Here is a 24,661-nt window from a genome sequence, read left to right on the forward strand (position 1 = left end):
CTGTTGGAAGCATTTGAAGACCTGCACTCCCTGAAAAACACTGAGCCAAGAGACAGCAGACAGGGCAAGCAGAAGACAGACCTGAAAGTCTGAGGTAGCAGAAGCTGAGAAGGAAGGTTCTTGGGGAAATAAGGACTTTGAAGGGCTACTGCAAATACTAGAGAACCCAGAGTACAACACACATGCCTGGGGCCAAATGCCCGCTCAGAAAGGAACTGTGAGGACAATAGCTTGCCCCTCTGGCTGATCTGTGGGCTGTTTGCAAGCAGGAAGTAAAGGTCACGGTGGTTATAGGCAACCTGGCTTAGTGTTGAAGGATCTCGGAGGAAAACTGCAAAAACCAGGAGAGAGTTTTTGTTTGTTTTGTCTTGTTTTTGTTTTTTTGGTTTTTGGCTCCAGGCGTTTATGGAAATCTGTCAGGTCACTGGCTGGCTACTGAGGTAACAGAGCAGAGACTTCAGTGACCACCTGTGACAAGGAATACAGTCTTTGCAAAACTAGTTTGGAAAAACCTCTAAATAAGCAGACGAATGTAGCCATCAGGAGTCAACTACAGCACACCCTGGAGAGGGGATAGAATCTGATTTCCAGAGGTACTACATCAGAATATTCAAAATGTCCTGTTTTCAACAAAAAGCTAGAAGGCATTCAAAGAAACAGGAAGCATAGCCATTCACAGGGAGAAAAAGAAACTGACAGAAACCATCCCCGAGGAAGCCCAGATGTTGGGCTTCCTAGACAAAGACTTTAAATCAACTTTCTTAAATATGCTTAAACAGCTAAAGGAAAACATAGACAAAGTTCTAAAGGACACCAGGACAAGGATGTATGAACAAATGAGAATATCGATAAAGAGAGAAATGGCAAAAAGTAACTAAATAGAAAATCTGGAGCTGAAAAGAACTTAGCTGAAATGAAAAATTCACTGGATTTGAGCAAGAAGAAGAATGAATCAGTGAATTTGAAAACAGAACAATCTGAGGAGCCGAAGGAAAAACGAATGAAGAGAAGTGAACAGAACCTAAGGGACCTGTGGGACACCATCAGGCATTCCAATGTATGCATTTTAGGAGTCCCAGAAGGAGAAGAGAGAGAAAGGGGCAGAAAGACTATTTGAAGAAATAATGGTCAAAATTTTCCCAAATTTGATAAAAGGCATGAATTTGCGTATCTGTAAAGCTCAAAAAATCTCCAAGTAGGATAAACTCAGAAAGCCACACCAAAACACATTATAATCAAACTTTTCAAAGCTAAAGATGAGAGAGAATCTTGAAAGCAACAGGAAACAGCTTGTGAGTACAGAGGATCCTTGGTGAAATTAACAATTTCTCATCAAAAACCTTAGAGGCCAGAAGTCAGTGGGGTGACATGTTTAAAGTGCTGAAAGAAGAGCACTGCCAACCAAGTATTCTGTGTGCTGCAGAACTATCCTTCAAGAATAAGGGAGAAAAGAAGACATTCCCAAGTAAAAAAGCTGGGGGGATCCAACACCGGTAGGCCTGCTCTCTAAAACATGTGAAAGGGGGTCCTGCATGCTGAAATGGAAGAATACCAGATAGTAATTCGAAACCATGTGAAGAAATAAAGAATTCCAGTAATGATAGCTGATAGATAAATACAAAACCCAGTATTATGGTACTTTTTGGTGTGTAACTCCTTTTTTGTTTCCTGTATGATTTAAAAGACAACTGCATAAAACAGTAATTTTAAATCTATGTTAATGGGCACAAAGTGTGTAAAGATATATAACTGCTACAACTCAAAAACAAAAAGACAACCCAATTTAAAAATGAGCAATGAACTTGAATAGATATTTCTCCAAAGAAGATACATAATGGCCAATAAACCCCTGAAAGGATGCTCAACGTTGTTAGCCATTAAGGAAATGCAAATCAGAAACCACAGTGAGATACCACTTCACACCCACTAGGATGGCTGTGATTTTTTTAAATGGGAATTAAGTGTTGACGATGTGTGGAGAAATTGGAACCCTTGTGCATTGCTGATGGTAGTATAAAACGGTTTAGCTGCTGTGGGAAATAGTTTGGTGATGCCTCAAAAAGTTAAACATGGAATTACTGTGTGACCCAACAAATCCACTCCTAGGTATATACCTAAAAGAATTGAAAACAGGTACTCAAATGTTTATACACAAATATTCATAGCAGCATTACTCACAGTAATCAAAAGTGGAAGCAACCCAGTTGTCCATCGACTGAATAGGTAAACAAAATATGGTATATGCATACAGTGGAATATTATTCAGCCATAAAAAGGAATAAATTTCTGGTATATGCTACAACACGAGTGAACCTTGGAAACATTATGCTAAGTGAGAGAAGTCAGACACAAATGGTCACATTATGATTTTATTTATAGAGAACATAATATGTACGTGAAATACCTAGAACAGCCAGATCCAGCTAAACAGCAGACTAGCAGGGGCTGGAGTTGGGGGTGGGGGGCTGGATAGAGAATAACTGCGTAATAGGTGTGGGGTATCCTTCTGGAGTGAAGAAATGTTCTGGAACTTGTCTTGATGGTTGCATAGCACAGTGAATGTACTAAATGCCACTGAATTGTACACTTTAAAATGATTAAAATGGTTTTATGTTATGTGTTTTTGCCACATTAACGTTCCCAACATAGTTGCATAGTTGTGAGAACAAACTATCATGACGTCTCAGGAACCAGGTTGGTTGTGGAGAGGGGCCAGTGAGCCGCCCTGTTTGAACACAAGGTCAGCAGATACAGCTGCAGCTCAAGCTTGTCTTCCTGTCCTGCACCTGGGGACTCATCCTATGGGGTGTGGAGGCCTTCCACAGCCAAGGAGTCAGCCCATGGGGGGCTTCTTGTTTCCTGCCTAGTTGAGAATCTAGTTCCCAGACTACCCTCCCCACAAACAAATCAGTTGTGCTTTCTCCCTAGTTCCATTTTGCACTTTTGCATTACTGGATAGTAACACACATCCTGTAACAGCTGTCCTTTCTGAAGCAGGCAGTCATCTTGATTTTAGGGGTCAGGGTGGCCCTGTCTACTACTGTAGGTGTTTTATGAGTGCCCTTTCTCCCCCATCACACGCATTATTTCATGTTGGTTTCACATTGGTGACAGAGCTTAGTGTTACAGGGCATGTAAGTGTGCCCTGCCTCCTGAGCCTTCTGGAAGGCCCTGTTTAACCATGATTCTTTTGGGCCACTTCTCATACACACTGCAGCCCACGCTGCCTGCCCAGGGAAGAAGTCAGGCAGCCTCAGACAACCAGAGTGCTACAACTTAAAGCCGTGCCTCGGTTGCAAGAGTGTTGTCAGAGAGAAAACTTGTGCTGTACAAAAATTGGATTGTAGTTTGGACACAGCTTTTTAAGTGGGAAAAACTTTCATCAGAACCTTCTAAGGCTTAACAACAGAGCATTGAGCAGTGTCTTGACAGTCGCTGAGGAACTAAGATGGTGAACACGAGCACGTTTATTGAGCTGACAGTAACAGATTCTACCTTTTTTAAGACTTTGCCTACTTGATGCTGTTTTGTCATCCTCTTCAGCAAAACTGCAAGTTATGATCCTGGGTTGGAACTAATAATGGAGAAAAGGCCCAAAAGGACATTATGGGGATGTATGAAAAAATTGGAATAAGGAAATATCCTTGTTCTTTAGAAATGTATATGGAAGTATTATATGTTCAAGCATAATGTACACAACCTGTTCTCAAATGTTCAGAGGATAGACAGAATTAATTAAAGGAGGGAAGAGATGGTAAATGTGATAAAATGTTAAAATTGGCAGATCTGGGAATCTCTGTGGATTTTGTATTCTTTTGTAACTGTCCTGTGAGTTTGAAATTACTTCAAAATAAAAAGTTGAAGGGAAAAAAAATACTATGAGAAAGTTGGGTTTCCCAATTAAAAAATGAGGAAACTGAGTCTCCAAGCAGTTGGGTGATTTACCAAAGTCCTCCCATTCAAATGATGAACTTTGTACACATAAACTCTAAAACATAGAGTCTTTTCACTATTTGAATGTCACCAAAAGGGCTAAGCTTAGGTCTTTATATGTGGAAAGAAACGAATGCTTAAGAGCCACAATGGTTTTCTTTCCTCTTTGTCTTCCCTGCCGTCTCCAATCATGTTTTGTTTTGCAGTGAAGAGAAAATGACTGCCGCCCGCATTAGGAAGTGCCACAAGTGTGGAACTGGCCTCATCAAGTCCGAAGGCTGCAATCGCATGTCCTGTCGCTGCGGCGCCCAGATGTGCTACCTCTGTCGGGTATCCATCAACGGGTACGACCATTTCTGCCAGCACCCTCGGTCGCCGGGAGCCCCATGCCAGGAGTGCTCAAGGTGCTCGCTCTGGACCGACCCCACTGTAAGTGACCGCGCCGCTGCCCGTTGCTTTGTAGGGGAAACAGAGATAATGTGATGAAAAAAGATTTTATCTGTACATAAGAGGTTTTGACTCGTGAAAAGATAGGAAAATACATAGAGGAAAACGGAGAAAAGTAATCAGGCAGCAGCATGCTCATACCATTCTATGGACAAATTCTTTCAATTCTTTAGGGAATAAAAATTTTCTATGCCATTTTAAACTTTTAAAAAGTAATATTAAAAGGACTCTTTTTTATTACAATTTTTTTAAAACCGTATTTTTCAAAACGGTTGTTGGGAGATATTTAACAGTGAAATACATAGAAGCATCCCCAGTAAAGTCAACTCTAAGACTGTCACCACCATTTTGATATGCAACATCTGATCAATGAGGTTAGGTAAGAGAATAAAATAAGAGATGTAAAAGTTGGTAATAGCTAATTTCATTGGGTACCTGCAATGTATCAGACATTTTTCCAAACACTCTGCTGCTATGTAAAGAAGAAAGGCAAATTTACCACTTCAAACCTGAAATAGGCAAAAATAATCAACTGGAAAGCTATTAGAAGCAGTGGAAAGGTAGCTGGATGCAAAATAAATGTACAGACTACCATTTGCAGTAATAATACAAATAATAAATGACCCTAGAAATGAGCTTTATCAAGGACTTCATAGAATTATGAAGAAAACTAGAAATCTCTATTGAGAATAGAGACTTGACTATATGGAGACCTATGCATTGTTCTTAGATAAGTTTCAATATTATAAAGGTATCAGTTCTTCTTAAATAATCACTCAGTTCTGAGGTGATCTGGAGGGATAACTATGTGGTATGTGAGAAGACTTGTTCTACCAAATAGTAAAATATTATAAAGCCACAGGGGGTTAAAACATTGTGTAAACAGAACTCCAGCTGCTTTAATTGGCCCCAGCAAGTAAGAAAGAAGAAGTGATTCACTGTAATAGTGAACTTCTCCTGAGTTGGAACAAAGGCAAGGCCTTGGGGATGTGCAGCAAAGCCTACGTGGAGGTAGGCCTGCTAACACAGTTACTTCTCACCTTTGATGCCTGCTGTAGTGGGAAAACACACCTTGTTCCTGAAAGGGGAGACTTGGTAATATAAAGAGATCACTCTCCAAAGTAAAGCAGAGGTTTGAGATTTAATGCAATTACCTTCTCAATTCAGTAGGATTTTTTTTTAATTGACAGTAATGCTTATCTGGATAAATGTAAAGTTTAATCAGGAAGATTTTGAAAATAAGACTAATTTTTACTACAAAACTATACTAATCAAAACAGCATAGACTAATACAAGATTAGATAATAAATCAAAGGGGCAAAATAGAGACCAAAAACAAACCCATGAAAATGTAATGTATGATGAAAATACCATTTCAAATCACTGGAGAAATGACTGTTAATGACTGTTTCGTTCATTTGTTCATTCTTAAATATCTAGCATTGCCAGGACTGTTCGGAACAAAAAAAGTTCTTACTCTTGTGGTGTTTAGAGTCTAGCAAAGAATTATCCATGTTGGTCCGTACTGGGAAGGAAATAAACAGCTGCAGTGGAGAGGACTGAATGTGGGTGGGGTGGGGGCGACTTTAGGTAGAATGATCTGGGAGAGATCTCTAGGAGGCAGCATTTGCAGTGAAACCTGCATGATGAGAAGATGTCAGACAGGCAGAAACCAGCGTGGCTTGTTTGAGAAACAGAAAGAAGGGCAGAGGGGCTGGAAGGTGAAGAGCTAGGCAGAGGGAAGGCAGAGAGGTTGGCACGGTTCCAGGTCAGACTTTCACTCTAAGTGCGATGGAAAGCCATGGCAGGGCTGTGCGTGGGGGGGTGATTTGACCTGATTTAGCTTTCAAGATCATGCTGACTATCATGTGGAGGGAGAGAGCATGTTCAATAACTGCTTTTTGGGCAGTTGACTAACTGTTTGCAAATTCTTCAAGAAAACAAAATAGATGACTTTTACAATCTTAGAAAAGGGGGAAGTTTTTCTTAACATTACATCAGGGCCAGTCTAAAATTATTTAATTCTCCTTGGCAAACTATACCATACACAAAGACAAAGGCAAATGAAAAACCAGGGAAAATAGATGTTATGTATATGTGTGATACAGATAAATGTTATTATGTAAAGAATAATGTGACTCGGTAAGAAATCAATAAACATCCCCGTATTAATAAGGATTGATTTGGCAGTGAATAATAGAAAGCCAAAAGTAACAGTGACTTAAACAAGATAAAAAGTTTATTTCTCCCTCATGTGTAGGTACAGAGGTGGCCAGGTATGGGATAGCAACTTTACCCCATGAACTTGTCAGGGACCAAGTTGGTTCTTGCTTTCTGCTCTGCCAAAATCTCATGTGGCTATGGTCTGAAAAGGAGCTCTGACTAATACATCTGTGTTCCAAGTAGTGGAAGGGGCTTAAAAGGGACAAAGAGCCTTCTCGATTGTCCAGTAGCTGCCAAAAGTCACTTCTGCTCCAAGCCCATTAGTCAAAACTTTATCACATGGCCTCATTTTGGGGCATCATGAAACCAGCAAAAATTTCCATTACTACGAAGGAGGGGAAGATGATATAATGATGGGTCGACTCTCACAGTCTCTTCATTCCAGTTGAAAAAAATGGACATGGGAAGTGGAAAAAGAGGCGTTACAAATGGACCTAAAAACCTATGAAAAACTGCCAGCTTTGCTTCCTAGCCACATTCTGTTAAGAGTCGTGTTACAGCCACCCCCTAATAATCAAACCAATGCAAGCTAAAAAATCACTGTCAGATTGGCAAGTGCATGTTGGTGAGGACCCGGGGAGCATTTTCACACACTGATGGTGAGGTTGTAACTGAGCACCGTCGGCAGCTGGGGAGTATAAGCCAGAAGTTTGCATGTGTGCACCCTTGCCTAACAATTCCACTCACCGGCAAAATGTGTCAGTTTTTGTTCCCTGGGCTGCTCAAGCAAATACCATGAGATGGGTCGGCTTGAACAGTGGGAACTTACTCGCTCAGTTTTGAGGCCGGGAAGATGTCCGTATCTCCAGACCAAGGCATCATCAAGGCAATACTTCCTCCCCAAAGCCTGTGGCGTTCTGGGGCCGGCTGCTGGCGGTCCTTGGTCCTTAACTTGCCACCTGGCAAAGCACCTCTTCCTTCTCTTCTGGGTTCCGTTGATGTTCAACTACTGGCTGCTCCCTCTGTGGCTTTCTCTTTCTGTCTGAATTCATTCACTTATAAAAGACTCTATTAAGGTGGATTAAGACCCATCCTGATGGGGCTGGGCCACACCTTAACTGAGGTCACCTCTTCAAAAGGTCCTGCTTACCATGGGTTCACACCGCAGGAACAGATTAGGTTTAAGAACATGTTTTTCTGAGGTACAGACAGCTCCAAACCACCACAGTATCATGAGGAGATAATGGGACAAGTTCACAAGGTGAGTCCGCAGAACTGTTCAAGTTATTTAAAATAGTGTAAATTTAGAGACCACTTTTTTTTTTGTAGAGCAAGTAGATAGAAAATTTATTGAGTACACATGCAGAGAAGGAGCATGTGGGTTCTCTCACGAGATGGTAGAAGCAAGAGGCCCCAACACTGGAGCAATCTGCTTTGATAGATTTTTGTTACTTTTGTAATTTTTATTAACTATTTTATTATCCTCCCCTTTTCCTTCGTTTTTTGATGCTTGATGGTAGGTGACCCACTCAGGGTGGGGGTTGTTTGGCCCCCAGAGGCTGTTTCTTGCTGTTTTTCTCAGAGATATCTTTCTCCTTGAGGCCTGGCTGCTTCTTGGAATTTGCCCTTGCTTATCCAGCCACCGCCCTAATTCTAATCCTACCTTATTTTCCCCCTTAATCTTAAGGGAATTTAGGCCCATGGTCTGTCTTCTGTAGCTGCTTCAAGCTGTCACTGGATCACAGGCCTTACTTATGGGAGCATAGAAGTCTGTGGCTGTGTTCTTGAGGGTGGCTGGTTGAGTGTGGAGAACAGGAGCGTAGCCTCTGGGGAGGAGAAGTTTGTTGTGAAAGGCTTCTAATCCAAAAGAAACAAACTGGGTGAGAAATTGTATACTCAGTCTCAATAGAAGCAGAAGCAAGATGGGGCTCGGTATTCTTTAGAGTTTTTAGGAATACTGTTGATTGGGGGTTGGCACACTGTGGCAGTTTGCGATATCTGCCTAAAATTTGCATAAAGTACTTCTTGACTCTATTTGAAACTTCTTAACCACTGAAATTTTATTTCCCTTTTTTGGTCAAATAATTCTGCAGTACAAAGGCCAGGCTAATCCCTGGGAGTCATGTCCCAAGTTGCCAGGGACCTACACCTCCTATGTCTCACATGGAGGGGTGGGTAATGAGTTTATTTGTAGAGTTTGGCTTAGACAGAGACTACATCTGAGGAACAAAAGAGGTTCTCTGGGGGTGGCTGTTAAGCATTAATTCTAAGTAGGCTTAGCTTTGCCATTACAGAGATAAGTTTTGTTAAGAGCAAGCCTCATGATCAAGGGCTTGGCTTAGTGAATTGAGAGCCCCTATTGCTGAAGAGAAGAGCAAGAATTCCCCAGATGGGAAAGTTTAATAGTTCAACATTAGAAATCACTTTTAAATATCTGAAAAGTAGGAGAAACATTGAATATATTATTGTATATGCTTATGTTAGAATAGCATGCAGCTACATATCCGTATCTAAAAACATGGGAAGATTTACACATAGAATACAAATAGCATGTATAACTGGAGTCACAGACCCAGATTACCCCAGGGGCAGGCAGTGACATGACTGATTGTTGAATGAGAGGTAGGCCAGGTATAGCGACAGTAGGGTGTGGTGCGGACTGTGGCAAACGGGAGAGTGTTTGGCCCATCACAGGGGCTACCGCTCAGCTCCAGCAGATCATTGCCAGGGGGCTGCTCAGTTACCCTGTCTTCAGATTTTTCCCAAAAAGCTGGTAATCTGTATTTTAATGTGAAATGTCACAGTTTTTATAATCTTTAAAACACCATGCAAGCCAGTACTTTTATATGCCAAAGAAAATGTCTCATTAACGACCAATATTTGTCCTCTGGTGCAAAAAATAACCACTGTACTTAACAAGAGAAGGTGCTGGTGTGTGAAGACAGCTGTTGGGCAAGAGGGCAGCAGAGCCTTCAGCCAGGGTTAAAGAAATGTTTCCTAGTCCTCAGAGCTACCCATGTTCTGAAAAGCAGTGAGTTCTCTGTGGAGACCAGGTGTCTGCATGTCTGGAATGTCCTGTCATGGAACAGCCTCCTCACGGGGTGGGAAGTTGGGCTAGGGGATCTCTAAGGAGTTGCTTCTGATTCTGAGGCTCTGTGGCTAAGACCCTTAGCAGGCCTGCCCTCTGGTGACTGAGGAAATACGTGAAAGAGATTTTTTTTAACTACAAAGACCAAGTCTTCCTGTTGCTGGTTGAGTGAAGGGAGGGTGCAGCCCACAGTGGAAATTGCATTTGTCAGGGTGATCCGGTGGTCTGCACTGCCTTTGCTGACAGACGTCCCCCAGACTTGGTCCTGCTGCCCTCTCACCTCCCCAGTCCCATCCAGAGGCCTTAGGAGCTCCAAGAACGTCCTAGAAAATAGGGTCCTTTTTCTGCAGTCTTCCTCCGGCTGCATGTCGTTTCTCTAGAAACAAAGAGCAGAGTGGGAGTTAGTGTGTGTGGGAGGCTGGTTGACAGCCTGGCCTATTCTCAACACTGTTGTTTTTCTTTCCTTTCTCCTTTTTTGCTCCTTCTGCCTCCTCTCTCTTTTTCCCACGCAAGGAATTGATTGTAAAGGTTTCTAATGTTCTGTTACCTTGTTTGGGTGCTGTAACATGCGACTGCCTCGTTTTCTTGTTGAATAGTCATCTCTATTGAGAAAGGTTCTGTATTTGCTCAAAATAAAATTTGCAAAGGAAGGTCAGGCAGATACCTCCAATTTCCTCTGGTAGCCATAAACCAGAGATTTTGTTCTATTTGTTCCATTCCCATCAAAACAGGTTCTTATATCCAGGATCAGCCCAGTTTCCTTGATTCTCACCAGGATACCGATTGAATTCCAACCCAGCATCTGTTCCCGCTTGTGGGAACACAAAGCCATTCAGAGGTTCAGTGAGACAAAGCATGCACTGTCACCCGAGCCTGCCCCGGGGCTTAATGAGCCAGAAGGCGAGGAAGAATCTCTCTCTTGTCAGCTCGGGAGTTGGCCCCTCATGGTCTGGAGAGAAGTTGCGTTTTCATGCTTAATGACTAGAGATTGCTTGGGCAACTGAACTAGCTCCATATTAGAGAGCTAAAATTGTGAACAGTAACTTTCTTTCTTTGTTAGTTTTCAAAAACAAGCCAAAAACATTTGACCACGAGTGTTATCAAACAAGATGTCTTTGTCAAGGGGAGAAAGGGAGGGAGGTGGAAACAGAAAAGCAAACCGTCACAGCAAACCATAGTTTTCTGGTTTAGGGGGTAGAATGCACAGCCGAACCTAGATGCATAAATGAACAAGCATTATTTTGCAACAGGGAAAGGGTTTTCCTGGGACTTTACTGAATCCAAATATTCTGACCTCTTGTTTGTTCATGTGGGCAAAGGAAGGAGTTGAACGAGTTAGCTCTCACTGACCTCAGAGGCCACAGCCGGGACAGTCGAGTGGCAGACAGGATTCTAAAAGGATGGCAAAATGCATAACCATATTTCTCTCGAAATACAAACCAAGGTTTGTGTTTGTCTTGGGCTTTGACTATGAGAAAGTACTAAGAATTGTTTTCTATAACTTTGTTTTTTGTATGTAAAAGTTTGAAGCATGTTCAGTTCAAATAAAACCCTAAGGCTTTTTCAACCAGTTTGCAATTGGGCACCCTTATCACCTAACCATTTGGTTAGGGACCTCCTCACTCTTCCCAAGCCTGTAGTAGACAGAGCCTCCTGGCAATTACATCTGTTAATACGTTTGATTCTTGTAGCAGTTTCCCAGGCAGATGGTATCATCCCGGGTTGCAGGTGAGGAATCCTACGTGGCTTGTGGCCAGTCTGCAGAGCCGTGCTTTCCTCCCCAGCTCTCCTGTCCTTAACACTCATCAGACAAGGGCACCAGGCTCACTTCTTCCCCGAGGGGGCTCAGCACCCCCCACCCACCCCAGCATCCCGGTCCTTCCTGTCACAGGGGCCCTTGCACCCCTCATCTCAGTGACCAGGGGTGGGGTGTAGCGTTCAGGCAAGCGGGGGCCAAAGAGCATTTAAGAGAGGACCGAGGAGGAGAAGGTGGAAACCTACCGAAGAGAGGGTCTCCAAATTTCAGGTTTTAATTAAACTAATTTTGGGCTTCAGCATTTCATCCCTAACTTTTTAAGTTTGCCTTCTACAAAAGGAAAAAAGATAATACGGTGAACACCATGTTGCCCCTTCACCAGCTGCCACAATTAGCAACTCTGTTGGCCTCAGCATTTGATTTCTGAGTCACTGTTTTCAATACCATTGTTTCTGTTTAAGTAAATAAGACAGAGGGCCTGAGTGCCATCATCATGCTGTCGTTGCAACTGAGCAGGGTTTTCTTTGTTTTCCCCTCATGGCCACCCAGCATCGTGGGGATCGTGAGAGCCCATTTGCAAACTTGACCAAGTGTCCTTTTCAGTAATAGAGGGTAGGGGGCAACATTTTCCGTTCTGCGGGTGAGAGTGAGATTAGGAGAGATCAGGTCTTGTGCCTGGGGTCTTGAACTTGGTAAACCAGGGTGCAAACCCAGGTCTTGGGAGCAGATGTCAGCCTCCATCCACTCCAGGTCACCAAGCCTTTGAGCAAGAGGGTTTGCAGGGGGATGGCCTGAGAGGTCACCACAGGGCCCTGAGCCCAGGGAACAGGTGGGACCCTCGCTGCCAGCCTCCCCATGGAGCCATTGTAAATGTGGGGAAGGGGCCTGGCAGCTCCCTGGGTGGGGTTTGATGTCACCGAGGAAGGTTGTCAAGGATGATAGGCAGCATGACGGTCCCTCCTTCCCCGAGCAGTCAGCACAGAAGGCAGTGCATGTCTTCAGCAGACTCCAGCAGGCCTGGAGGCTGAGCACTCGACCCTGACCGAGTCAGAACACAGCCACGTTCCTCCAGCCTCCCACCCCCACCCCCACCCAGGGTCCTTGAGGAGGAGGAACCCTAGACAGAAAGGTATTTGGGTGCTGGATCGCTTTGCCCTGGGAAGATAGCTGCAGGAGCCAACCAAAAGCCTGTAGTCTTCCCTTCCTCCTGCTGGGCCGTTCCCACCCCCAGCTGCACAGCATATGTCGTTCCAAGCGGCAGTTCACCCTCTACCCAGTCCCCCCACCCCCACCCCAGTTTCCTGTTGCAGAGGGGCAGTGGGGGGAGGGTCTGGGGCTGCTCAGGCGATCTGCAGCTGATCTGGGAATAATTTGAACCTAAACCTTCAGCTCTTTGGAATCCTTTCATGAAATTGTTGCACGTTTATTAAGCACAGCTGTGGCCACACATGCTCTGGATCCCGGCCCCAGCCCAGGGCCACAGTCTCGGGAGGGGCTGCAGTCAACTTGCAGTCCCCCGTCGTCTTTTTAAGGGGAAAGAAAGTTAGAAGGAAAGTCGCCTGCCCTTCTCAGGCTGCAAGAGGGCTGCGCACTGGTGACGAGAAGTGTTGGAGAAAAGCAGCTCAAGAGGACTTTAAAGCTGTGCCAAATACACGGTTACCAATTTAATATGAATATCAGATTGTGAAATAATTTTCTGTTTTCCCCTTTTTACCACTCATAGTTTCTCTTCCTTCATTTTCTTCTATTCAGACCCCAGACAGAGGTACCAAGTTTCATTGCTAAGAGACAAGTTAAGGGGTTTTGTTTTCATGGGAGGTTGTGGAGGTTCTTGTCTTTCTTCTTTATTAAAACCTGACTGGTGAGTTCCACCTCACTTCTCCCACCAGCTGCGGCCCCTGCACTCCCTTGAAACTCTTGCTGGGCCTTGCTCCCTGCCCCCTTGTGCTGGCAGCGTGTGGGAGCTTTCTGAGTCAGACTCGGCACTTTCCGTATCCTGCTGAGCTTGAAGGAATTCAGTGAAAGGAAATAAAACCTTCTCCCCATCAGACACGGCCAGTTCACTTCTTTATCTAAAGCTCTCTTCCAAATCTGCTAGAGTGGGGAGACTCCATTTCACATTCCTCCTTTGTCATTGTCCTAGCTCTGAGTTTGGGGGTCCTGGCCTGCGTGCTGCCCAGCTGCCAAGCCAGCATCCACACTGGGCTCCGTGGGCTCCTCTCACAGTCCCCAGTCCATGTGGTCATGGTCAGGTGTCCCCGACCTGGAGGGCCACAGGCAGCCTCTGCTCTAGCCTGGCATTTCTATACACTTTTGAAACCCAGCCCATCTAGGGACCTCTTGGCTCTCCCATCTCCATGTAGCCCTGCTTATCAGAAAGGAACCTTTCTGTGTGTGTGTCTGGAAGTTTTCTTTGAGGTCTGGAGAGGTCAGGGAGAGGCAAGAGGGTAATTTGATGCGGGTCTGCTTGATCCCCTGAAAAGCCCATGCCACGGGCCACAGCAGGCAGTGCCAGAGAGCACCTGCCACCCTCAGTGCCATTCACTTGGGCCTGCCAGGTGTCCTTTCCAGCCAGTACAGGCACCGCGCCCTCCTGCTCTGCTCCCACACTTCCCAGCTGGCCAAGGCAGACAGGGTGCGCAGGGAGCTCAGGGGTTTCAGATTAGCTTCTAGCCTTATCAAGGGCAGAGCAGTTGGAGGGGCCCAGCAGCCCACTCAAGGCTCCCCCTGCAGTTGAGCACTACCCGGTCACCCCTGGATCTGAAAGCCCAGACACCTGCTCCAGGTTTCATTCCTCACCGTTGGGCCATCTTCAGCAAGTCCCTGCTCCCTCACCTTCCCGTGGAGCTCCTGCCTGCCCCCTTGCAGCTGGGGGAGAGGGTGTGAGTGGACTGCAGGGGTGTGCAGGTGTACATGGGACCACAGGTAGAGCCCACAGTCTTCTAGAATAGAATCCCAATGGGCCTTGAAAGTGCGGGTGCAGATTCAAAAACAACCAATGGGAAATGTACCCAAATGTTCCCAGTAGTTATCACTGGTGAGGAATTATGGGTAATATTTTTATTGTTGTTTTGTTACTTTCTCTTCTAAAATTGCCTAAATGGATATATATTATTTTAATTATTAGGAAAGGAAATGATATTTTTCAACGTGAATGAGAACCATAAACATGTTGTTTTGTGTGTGCAAAGACGACGGCAGAAAGTTCAAATTCTGTGGGACCCCTGTGACAGCCACGTCATCTGGAAGCTCCTGAGGAAATGTGTCAGGCAAGGAAATCCTGAAGATTGAGTTTCCAACCTCAAGGTGGGCCAGAAACTGTGGGCAGTGAGAACACAGGTCAGCAGCCAAGGGAGATTTGGTGCCCGAGGGGCTTGCTTCAGGGGTAGGCCCTGGTGGCTAAGGAGGCTTCTGGCACCAAAGGAGGGACTTGAGGGCTCTGACGGGCTCTCCTCTCACCAGCTGCCAGACGGATCCACCAGGGACTGCCTAGCGGACTGTTCTGAGGAAACGGCTGTGCACTTCTGGGAAAACCGAGCCCAAGGTTATTCCCCAGCAGCTTCCAGATTTTCAGGGAAGCGGCCGCGCTCTCTGCTTTATCGGCTGTTCATCTCCGAGTTGAGGCGGTATGCCGGGTTGTGTTTGTCTCACTCTTCTCTCAATTCTTGTATTTCGTGGAGAGAGGAGGCTGCAGAGGAACTGAGCTCTGCCTGTCTAGAGAGAGCGAACCCCAGGGTGGCTCACAGAGGGCAGGTGACACCAAAACACCAAAAATAAGTGTTTCTGACACAGTGCTGAGGGCAGGGCAGGCAGAGCCCAGGGCTGCCCCACTGCCCTGCTGTAGTGGTTTGTGTGGTTAAGAGCTAGTGGTTAACTAGTGGTCAGGAGCTCAGGCTTTGAGACAGGGCTGCCTGGCTCAGGCCTCACCATGGTTCAGTTTTCTGAGTTGTGAGCTGGGATTAGTCGGTTCCAAACTCCAGGAGTTGTTAGGAAGGTTGAATAAATACATGTGAGGGGCTGAGAACAGGGCTTAGCACGTGGGCAGCTCCCAGTGAGTGCCAGCTATGGTCATCACTATCTCTGTGCTTGGCACTTTACAGAAGAGATGCTTCTCACAACCTGCTTTAGAAACGAAGAGGTTCCGGGTCAGGTCACGGCAGGTGATGCTGGGATCCAACCCAGGTCTGTGCTCCAAGCTCTAGTTCTTCCATCACTCTGACCGCCTCACTGTTAGGAAGCCAGGGCCACTTTGAGAGAGAGCTCAGCAGGCCTCAGTTTCCTCCTCTTGACTCCTGGCCCCTAGAGGGGAGGACGGAGGGCGAGGGAGAGGATGCTTGGTTCCGTGGTCCAGCCCGCTCTCCGGGCCCCTCATCTTCTTCCTGCCTCGCGTTGATCCCCACTTCCAGCTGCCTATGTGTGTCCTAGATGTGCAAAACAGCGAGCCTTTTTCACAAGTGTCCTTCTTCACCATGAGTTACGGTAGTCAGAGGGTGCCCAGAATGTTTCCTGTGGGATCTCCCCTGCAGGAAGGACTCCAGGCCCTCGTCTGTCACTCAGGCCAGAACCTAAGCTCTTCTGATGAGAGACCACTCTTCATGTTTAATCTCAAAATCAACCCCCAAGCCTGCCTTCACTCTCGACTGGAGGAATTTAAACTGCTTACAGGAAACCATTCAAGGAAGGAAATCCACCCAAATGAAGAACCTTCCCCTCAGAGATCAGCAAGTCGGCTAAAAATGTACTTCCATAAAAGCTATTTAGTTCTTAATTGCCAAAGGCGGTACTGTGATCCCAGCCACTTGGGGAAAGTTAAAACCTGCAACGTCTTACCCGTATTCTAAGTATAACTAACAGTTTACTTGTGATTTATGATAAAAATAATTCCTAAAAACAGTGGAGCACCAACATTTTGTGGTAAAATATAGACTGCATGTAAAATCCAAGGACACTGCCTAGCTGGAAAGAAAGGGTTTCAGGAAAAATGATCCTGAATCAGGAAAGTGTTGAGAGCAAAAGAAAGAACCTGGGAAAAAGACTTCAGGTGGCTTGAAGAATGTGGCTTTAGTTTCTCAGGACACTCTGGCTCATCCTCCTCCTCTCCAGGAAGAAGTCCGGGGTGGCAACCTGGGGGTCTCTGCAAGTGGGGGGACTTGACTGCCTGCTCTCCAGAAGCTGGCAGGGCTTTATCCGAAAGCTAAACACATACACTTGTGTGCAGGGACACCGGGCCCACCTGAGGGAATTTCTTAGCTGGATTTATTCAGTGGTGAACTTGTGTCAGGAGCTTTTAGATTTGTCACAGGAAACAGTATTGATAAAAATCAGGCTGCACCCTGCATGTACCCTCAGCGGTGCTGGAGGGGCTGGGGTCTCCTGCCAAAGGGGGAGGCCTGTCTTGTCCCTCATCCTCCATGTTTCTTGTCAGATAACACGATCAGGTCAGAGGGGAAGAGCAGGTTACTTTACAATGCTGGGGAATTCCAGAATGGAACGTCAGCAGACACCTGTACTCACCACACAGAAATAGCAGCCCCACGAGAGAGCCTGGTCTGCTTTCTCTGCGTCTCTCCGGCAGCCAGCAGGCATTTTTCCAGTGAGAAAACAAGCACCCACCAGAAGCTCACATCCGGTAAGGGCAGGACCCAGGGCCATCAAGTCACCTTTTCTGTGGGTTTTCTCTGGGAAAATTAAGAGACCCTGTGGAACAGTATGAAGCATTTGTTGTCACACCACCACCAGCTCACCACAACCTAGAACAAGATCTTTCCTCTTGGGCCGCAGTTTGTGAGCTTTCAGGAAGTTGGGGTGGCTGATTTCTAAGGCCCCTCCATTGCCGCTGGAGGCCCTGAGTGTTACCTTGGGGTTTAATAGGCAGAGGTGGGTGGGTGATGGTGGTGATGTGCTAATAGATAAAGCTAATAAAGGGCCAGAATCAGGAGGCCTGGCTTGCTCATTGCATAAAGAAGCCACTCAAAGAAATGTGGGGGATTTCCCAGTCTGTACCATTGTCTCTTAAAACTTTTCGCCTTTGTAAAATCCCTGTTACTGCCCCTTTGTGACTGGATTTTGTGCAGAGTCCTTTGTGCACTTCAGCGCAGTCAGGCCTTACAACTACCCCTGAAGCCGTGACGGAGGCGTGCTGAGGCTCAGGCTTGTTGGGGCTTGCCCAGGGTCACTGAGCTGAGAAGTGGAGAGCGCCTACCCTCTCCCTGTTTTCCTGTTCTTCGTTTCCTTTTTTTTTTTTCCCCCTTTTTTCTTTTTGTTTTTTTTTGCCTAGGCTCACCCTTAGCACCAAAATGAAGGGGTTTGCCAGCTCCTGATCTAGACAGTTGGTAGAACTGATCTTGACGTTCCCATGGAGACCTTCAGACTGGGTCCACCAAACTTAAAGAAGCCGTTTGTGTTGATTTGTTTGATGATTACTTTGCAGAGTAGTGAGTTCCCCTCTTGGAGGGGTGGATGACCATGGCTGGGGGTTTTTTGGAGAATTTGTAAGCGTCGTGTGCGGGACAGATAGGATGCCCACCAGAATGCCTCCCAGGTTCATGACTCTCCGACAGGCCTGGGCATTTTGCAACTTGTGAAATGCATGGTGGGAACTTAGCTTTGACCCCCTCAGCTCGGAGCCCTCCCCTTCACCTGACCAGCTGAGGCTCCTTTTGCGGAGAAAGACTTGGGTAGAATTTCCTTGTGGAGAGAAGAGGAGGTGTCAAAGGACCGTCTCGTCCAGACTCCTCTTCGGCATCTGAGGAGGATGTGAGTGAGGGCAGTGGGGTCTCCCGTGGTGCCGGCAGAGCCCGCAGGCTCCAGGGTCCTGTCCACCGAGCACAGAAGTGCACTGCATGACCGTTTCCTCATTCCTTCTGTGTGAAGGTTTGTTTCGTTGTTGGTCAAGAATTTAACCAAAAACTTAGAATCACGTCTAGCACAGTGCAGGCCTTCAGCACACGTGTCTAGAAAGAAATCCGTGATTCTGGAGGCATTGGAGGCCCTTGGCTACGTGGGGGAGCCACTGCCAGCTGCCTGGGCCAGGTGCTGGACTCCTGAGCATGCCGCTGCCCACTGTGCAGGCCCACTGCCGAGGCCGTGCTGCCCCCACCCCACGCTTTGGCAGGTGATCTTTCTAGCTTGTGTCCCCCCTACTCTCTTCCATCCCTGCACCCCGCTACCCTGCATGGCCTGCTCCCCACCTCTCAAAAGTTCCAGGGATCTCACCAGGCAGGCAGAGCCTCAGATCAGCATAAAAAGTCCAGCGTTATCCCACTAGATGTATCCAGCCCAGAGCAAAGACACCTGAGCATCTGGCTGGGCTCTTAGGCCCTGACTCAGGAAACACATGCCTTGGTTGGGTTTCTTGCAAACTGAAACTGTCTCTGTTCTAGTTTGCTAATGCTGCCAGAATGCAAAACACCAGAGATGGACTGGCTTTTATAAAAGGGCATTTATTTGGTTACACAGTTACAGTCTTAAGGCCATAAAGCGTCCAAGGTAACCCATCAGCAATCAGGTACCTTCACTGGAGGATGGCCAATGGTGTCCGGAAAACCTCTGTTAGCTGGAAAGGCACGTGGCTGGTATCTGCTCCAAAGTTCAGGGTTCAAAATGGCTTTCTCCCAGGATGTTCCTCTCTAAGCTGCAGTTCCTCAAAAATGTCACTCTCAGTTGGCTCTTGGAGTGTTTGTCCTCTCAGCTTCTCCAGAGCAAATGTCTGCTTTCAACGGCCGTCTTCAAACTGTCTCTCATCTGCAGCTACTCTCTCAGCTTCTGTGCATTCTTCAAAGTGTCCCACTTGGCTGTAGCTCCTTTTCAAAATGTCACTCTCAGTTGCTCTTCAAAATGTCACTCACAGCTACACTGAGTTCCTTCTGTTGTCAGCTCATTTTTATGGCTCCAGTGATTTAATTTAGACCCACCCTGAATGGGTGGGGTAATAGCTCCATGGAAATTATCCAATCAGAGCCATCACCCACAGTTGGGTGGGGCACATCTCCACGGAAACACTCAAAGAATTACAATCTAATCAATACTGATATGTCTGCCCACACAAGATTACATCAAAGATAATGGTGTTTGGGGGACATAACACATTCAAAGGAGCACAGGCTCCCACCCCTCTCTCTGCATTCAGAACCGCTGCCCTTCCTGGCACTTCTTCCTGGCCTGACTGCTCTTAACTCCTGGAGAAGCAGCTGGAAGACCCCAGGAAACACAGCACACCTTCCTGCAGCAGGCCCTTCCCATTGAGTCGGGTGACTCAGTGCAGTCGTTGCATTCTGGGGTTGTGCTGCAGTGCCCGTTCTGCTCCCTGCCTGAGCCGGCTGTCCTCACAGGCTGGACCCTGAGTCCTGGAGCCTCAGCCCCACGCGAGGTGCTCAGGACTGCATGGGTTGCCTGGAGCAGCCAGCCCTGCAGCTGAGCAGGGAAGAAGTGCTGTCTTGTTTTTCCTTTTCAGTCCAGTGAGTGTTCTTCCAGTCCCAGGGTAACCTGGGAAGCCTTTCTCTAGGGCCACTGAGCACCAGTCACACAAAGCAGGCACGCCCAGGGGTGGTCTTTCCTGGGGCAGCAGCCCAGGCCCCCCACCATGGTGCCAGCCAACGCGCTGGAGAAGGGGCACCGCAGGTGCAGAGGCCCAGCATGCCTGGCTTGCCCAGTGCAGCCCCAGAGCACCCCAGACTGCTCACACTGGCCTGTGCTCCAGCGCCACCTCACTCAGGCCTCTGTGCAGAAGGGCTGTGTACCTGGAGATGGTGGTTTCCAGATCTGAAACTTCTGGGGTCTGGCCCATCCCATAATTACCCCTTCCCAAGCTGTTTGGTTATCATTCTGCCTCCTCCAAGCTACCGAGTTCTTCCTGTGCCTGCCAACAGCTCAGTGATGGAAGCAGTCTCAGCCTCGCCCCGGCCTGCCACGCAGAGCCTCTGCCTCCGCTCCACGCCTTGCACACGGGCTGCCCCAGTGGAGCCCTGGTCCGGGTGACGCAGGAAGAAGGCGCGTGAGGAGATAGGAATGAGCAGTGGGTGGGCCCGGGACCCTCTGGTCAGCAGCAGGTGTTTGGCACAGCCCGTTTGCTGTGTCGCAGTGCACCCTAGCACCGGGCCAGTCCCTTGGAAAGCAAGCTCGTCCATCTTGTTGCTTTTGTTTTAGGAAGATGACGAGAAGCTGATAGAGGAAATCCAGAAGGAGGCTGAAGAGGAGCAGAAGCGAAAGAATGGAGGCAAGTGCTTCCCCTAGGACGTCCCCACAGCATGGACTCCGGAGAAGGGAGGAAGGCACAGGGGACGCTCAGGGCACTGGCTGCTGCCCTCCCTGGGATCCTTGCACAGGGATCAGATTGTCCCTGGGGCAGAGTGCTGTCCCTTAGCTGTCCTCACACGTGGCTCCACCCAGGTGGCCGCCTGCTCCCAGCGTCTGACAGGAAGCTCCCTTGGGGAGCGGCCATCCAAGCCTTGGTCACTTTGGCAGCTCCTTGATGGCCAGGGTGTCCCAGGGTGGGCGTTGGAGCTTAGGAAGTGAATGGAAGTCAAGCCTGACTGAAAAGATGGCAGATCCAGCCTGAGCCCACCGCGGGTCAAAGGGGTGAAATGGAACCCCTGTGAGCTGGCCGGTCTCTAGCGCTAATGGGGAGTTTCACACAGAAGCCCCCACTGCTGAGTCGGAGTGAACATGTGGCCTTCCAGGCGATGCGTGGGAGTATAACACCCATCTGGAAGTACGATTTTGTCGCCACCCTTGGTGTGTGTGTGTGTGTGTGTGCATGTGTGTGCGCGCAGGCACGTAGGTCAGGGTTGAGCTGGGTCAGGGTCGTTGGGTCCTGTGTGGGCCTCACGCCATGTGCACGGTGCCCATCTCCCCTGCCAGGCGCACCCAGGCTCCCGCTGGCTCGCCCCAGCACCAGGCAGGTTTGTTCCTGACAGGGCTCATCTTAGCCTCTCTACTAAATGCCATCTTCCTTTCAGAGAACACCTTCAAACGCATCGGGCCCCCCTTGGAGAAACCACCAGAGAAAGTCCAGAGAGTCGAAGCCCTCCCAAGGCCTGTCCCCCAGAACCTGCACCCACCGCAGATCCCCTACGCCTTTGTGCACCCGCCCTTCCCCCTGCCGCCCGTGAGGCCCATTTTCAACAACTTCGCCCTTAACATGGGCCCCGTGCCCGCACCCTACGTGCCCCCGCTGCCCAACATGCGGGTCAACTACGACTTCGCCCCCATCCACGTGCCCCTGGAGCACAACCTGCCCATGCACTTTGGGCCCCAGCCGCGGCACCGGTTCTGATGGCGCCGTGCCACCTGCCTTCCTGGGAGCCACACGGGAGGAGGGATCAGGCCCCCGGCCAGAGCATCCCTGGGACTTCGCCTCGCGGGCCGGGTGCAGTTGGACGGAGATGCAGCGAGTTACTTGAACCCTCCCCGTCCCCTCCCCCCCCGGTGAGTGCTGCTGCCTTCCAAGCCAAGAGGGCAGGTCGGCCTTAGGAAGGACGGGCCAGTTTCCCTCCCACCACTTTCTTGGGGTGGCCCAGGCTCCCTGACGCTGCTGTGGGTGGAAGGCAGGCCAGGCCTCTGGGGGCTCTGCCCGGCTGGGGGTCTTAGCAGGACAGCTGCCTCCTGGAAGGCTCTGCTGGCCATGAGGGGCCCCGTGCAAGTCTCCCTCAGAAAGACGGGGAGAAGGCTCTTGCTGCTGCTCCCCATCCCCGAGCAGACCACAGGAGAGGCCCCACCAGGAGAAGCCTCGGACTTCGAGACCACATAGGCCTTCTCCCCGCAGCCCAGCAAACCCACAATAAAGATGACGCAACAAACAGCAGCATTGAAAGAGGTGAGAGATCTGAGACGTGGTTACGAGGCCAGGTCCCTCCCTCTTCCCAGGGCCCACTGGAGGGTGAGCAGCAGCGTCTGCTCCAGGCCTGGGGCCGTGCACGTGGTTCCGGGACCCGGGACCCTGCTCGTCTCCTTAAGGGAGGAGCCCCGGGAGCCACCGCTGGGCGCAGCTTCCCTGAGGCCGGGAGTCCTGGGCTTGGGGGGCTCTCCCTGCACTCCCGCTGGGGGCAGCGGCTACTGCTCTGGTCCCCTCCCAAAGGCTTAGTCAAGTGGTAGCGGAGCAGTGTCCACAAGCCATGACCCTTTAGAGGGCGTCGCTGTCCTCGTGGACTGTCACCAAGGCCAGGACCCCAGGGGCCCCACAGAAATGCCCTGGAGATGGGGGCATCCCCTCCTCCTCCCACTTCAGGCCACAGCCGCTAACCACCTCGTGGTGTGGTTTTTGTGTTGTAGCTTATCTAAAGAAGTGTATGCTCCTCTTTACTCACCCAGCTTCCCGTGGCCTGCTAGGGTTTCTCTCCCTCGATCTCTGGAAGGACGAACTGAGAACAGTCGTCCACACCAAGCCACGGGTGAGGCTGGGTGCCCTGAGGGTCCCCCTGAAAGCTGGGACCCGGGCGGCCTGGCCACACTGAGAGAGGGCCCTCCCCATCATCCTCCTCCAGTCCCAAAAGGAGGAAGGCAGTCAGGGGCGTCTTCCTGTGGGGCCCAGGGCCCTGGCCTTGTGCTGATGCCTCGGCCCCCAAATCCTCCTTTGTGGTACTTCAAGCTCCAGTCCACCTGCAGAGCACAGGCCTGAAGCTTGACTTTATTCAACTGTGAATGAGCTTCCTCTCACGCAGACATCATAGTCTTGGCTGTCCTGTGTTGGCCCTCTTGGTTCATGTTGCTGTGGCCCGCCGTCAGCTGTGGGGACCCCTGAAGTGGTTCGGAGTGTGCACATGCATCCACACGCAGACCGCAGAGGCCAGGCTGGAGCCCCAGGTGTGCCCGCCGCCCACCTGCTGCAGGTCCCCCTGCTCCAGCCCGGGCACCTTGGGTAGTGCCGGGACCGCAGCACCCGCCGTGGCGCTCACCTGCTGCCACTGGCTTCCTGGCTTATGTCAAGGATTAGGCTGAGGAAAAAATCTCTTAAGATGCCCACTCTTCCTGTCTTTTCTCAGGATGACAGCTCTGGAGATGGGGGTTCAGGGCAGGGAGGACTGATACCAAGTGGAGGAGCACGTGGGGTTGTCTGCCCTGGGCTCCCCCCGCTGCTTGGCTGCCTGCACGCTGGCCCCCGCCCGACTAAACAGTGCCTTTTGAAAAGCTTCCCATCTGTGGGCGCCCAGCACATGTCACGTGGGCCACAGGTGTGCCTTGAGGGGTTGAAGGATTTACTCCAAAGCGCAGCAACATGATTTCCCTTAAAAGCACGTTCCCGTGACCTCCCTGTGGGCAGGGCTGACCCCAAGCGCCAGCCCACCCTGCCGCAGTGCTCCCCAGAGCCCACAGTTCATCACCCGTGAACGAGGTTCATCCCTTCCACCAGGGAGTCCTGGGTGCTCTGCCCTGCAGCCCGGGGCAGAGGAGAGCCCTGAGGGCCAAGTGGGGCGCTGGCAGCGGTCCCACCCCATGGGGCTGGTGGGGATCCTCTCCTGCCTCCTGGGTCCTGCCTGCAAACAGCACTGGGCTGGGGGGGCGGTGGGCGCTGAGCCATGTCCATGGGTTGGAGGTTACAGGGACTGCCTCATCCCCCCCACCAGGTACCTCAGCATTTGGGGGGATACCCTAGACCCTGAGCCACCCACTGGTCCTAGCAAGTGTGCTTGGGGGCCAGCAGGTGGTCACCGTGAAGTCCACAGAGAGCCTGTGGCCGGGAAGCAGCGGGGTCCCCGGAGCCCGGGCCACAGCAGTGGCGCTTGCTCCCAAGAGCAAGAGGCTGCCCAGCAGGAGTCCCTTTTACTTGCCTTAAAACTGGAGAGAGGAGTCTAGTATTTGCACTTAGCGAACGATTTAAAAACAAAAAATAATTGTGCATGATCTGTCACTTTGTATGAAAATAGCTAAAAATGAGTATGTCGTTTATTAAAAAATTCTCTTTACCTTCTGGTAGCAAAAATACATAAAATAAGCTGTCCTGTTTCAACTACTGTGTGTAAAAAGCCTGTATCATATGTAACTTTGATCTTCTGTAAATAAACGTTCGTGCACTGCTCCCCCTTCTTGCGCAGAGCCTCGGGGTCCCCGCGGGCGGCCCCCAGTGCGGCCACATTTCCTGGGGAGTGACCTCGGATTGGGCGGGGAACCGGCGGCTGTTGTGGGAGCAGCTGTAGGATCTGACCTGGCAGCAGCAAGCCCGGGCGGGGGGCCTCCTGCACCACAAAGTAAAAGCCGCCGCCCTGCCCGGGAGCAAATCGGGGAACCCACCGTGCCAGCCGTGACCACCGGGTGGCTGCCGAGGCCCAGACTGAGGGTCA

General features: G+C 49.3%; 1 protein-coding gene across 5 annotated transcripts in view; it reads left to right on the forward strand.

Annotated features, from left to right (window-relative positions):
• RNF216 (ring finger protein 216) overlaps positions 1-24,399 on the forward strand; it is a 185,566-nt gene extending 161,167 nt beyond the window's left edge. For all 5 annotated transcript variants that reach the window (XM_037815392.1, XM_037815395.1, XM_037815394.1 and 2 more), the window contains exons 15-17: positions 4,140-4,362; positions 20,532-20,601; positions 21,344-24,399. In XM_037815392.1, coding sequence (XP_037671320.1) covers positions 4,140-4,362; positions 20,532-20,601; positions 21,344-21,660 — 610 coding nt within the window. In that variant the 3' untranslated portion in view covers positions 21,661-24,399. The remainder of the gene's footprint in view (positions 1-4,139; positions 4,363-20,531; positions 20,602-21,343) is intronic.
• The last annotated feature ends 262 nt before the right edge of the window (positions 24,400-24,661 follow it).

This window comes from Choloepus didactylus, chromosome 21, assembly GCF_015220235.1.
Source record: "Choloepus didactylus isolate mChoDid1 chromosome 21, mChoDid1.pri, whole genome shotgun sequence".
In the NCBI taxonomy this organism is placed as follows: Eukaryota; Metazoa; Chordata; class Mammalia; order Pilosa; family Megalonychidae; genus Choloepus; species Choloepus didactylus.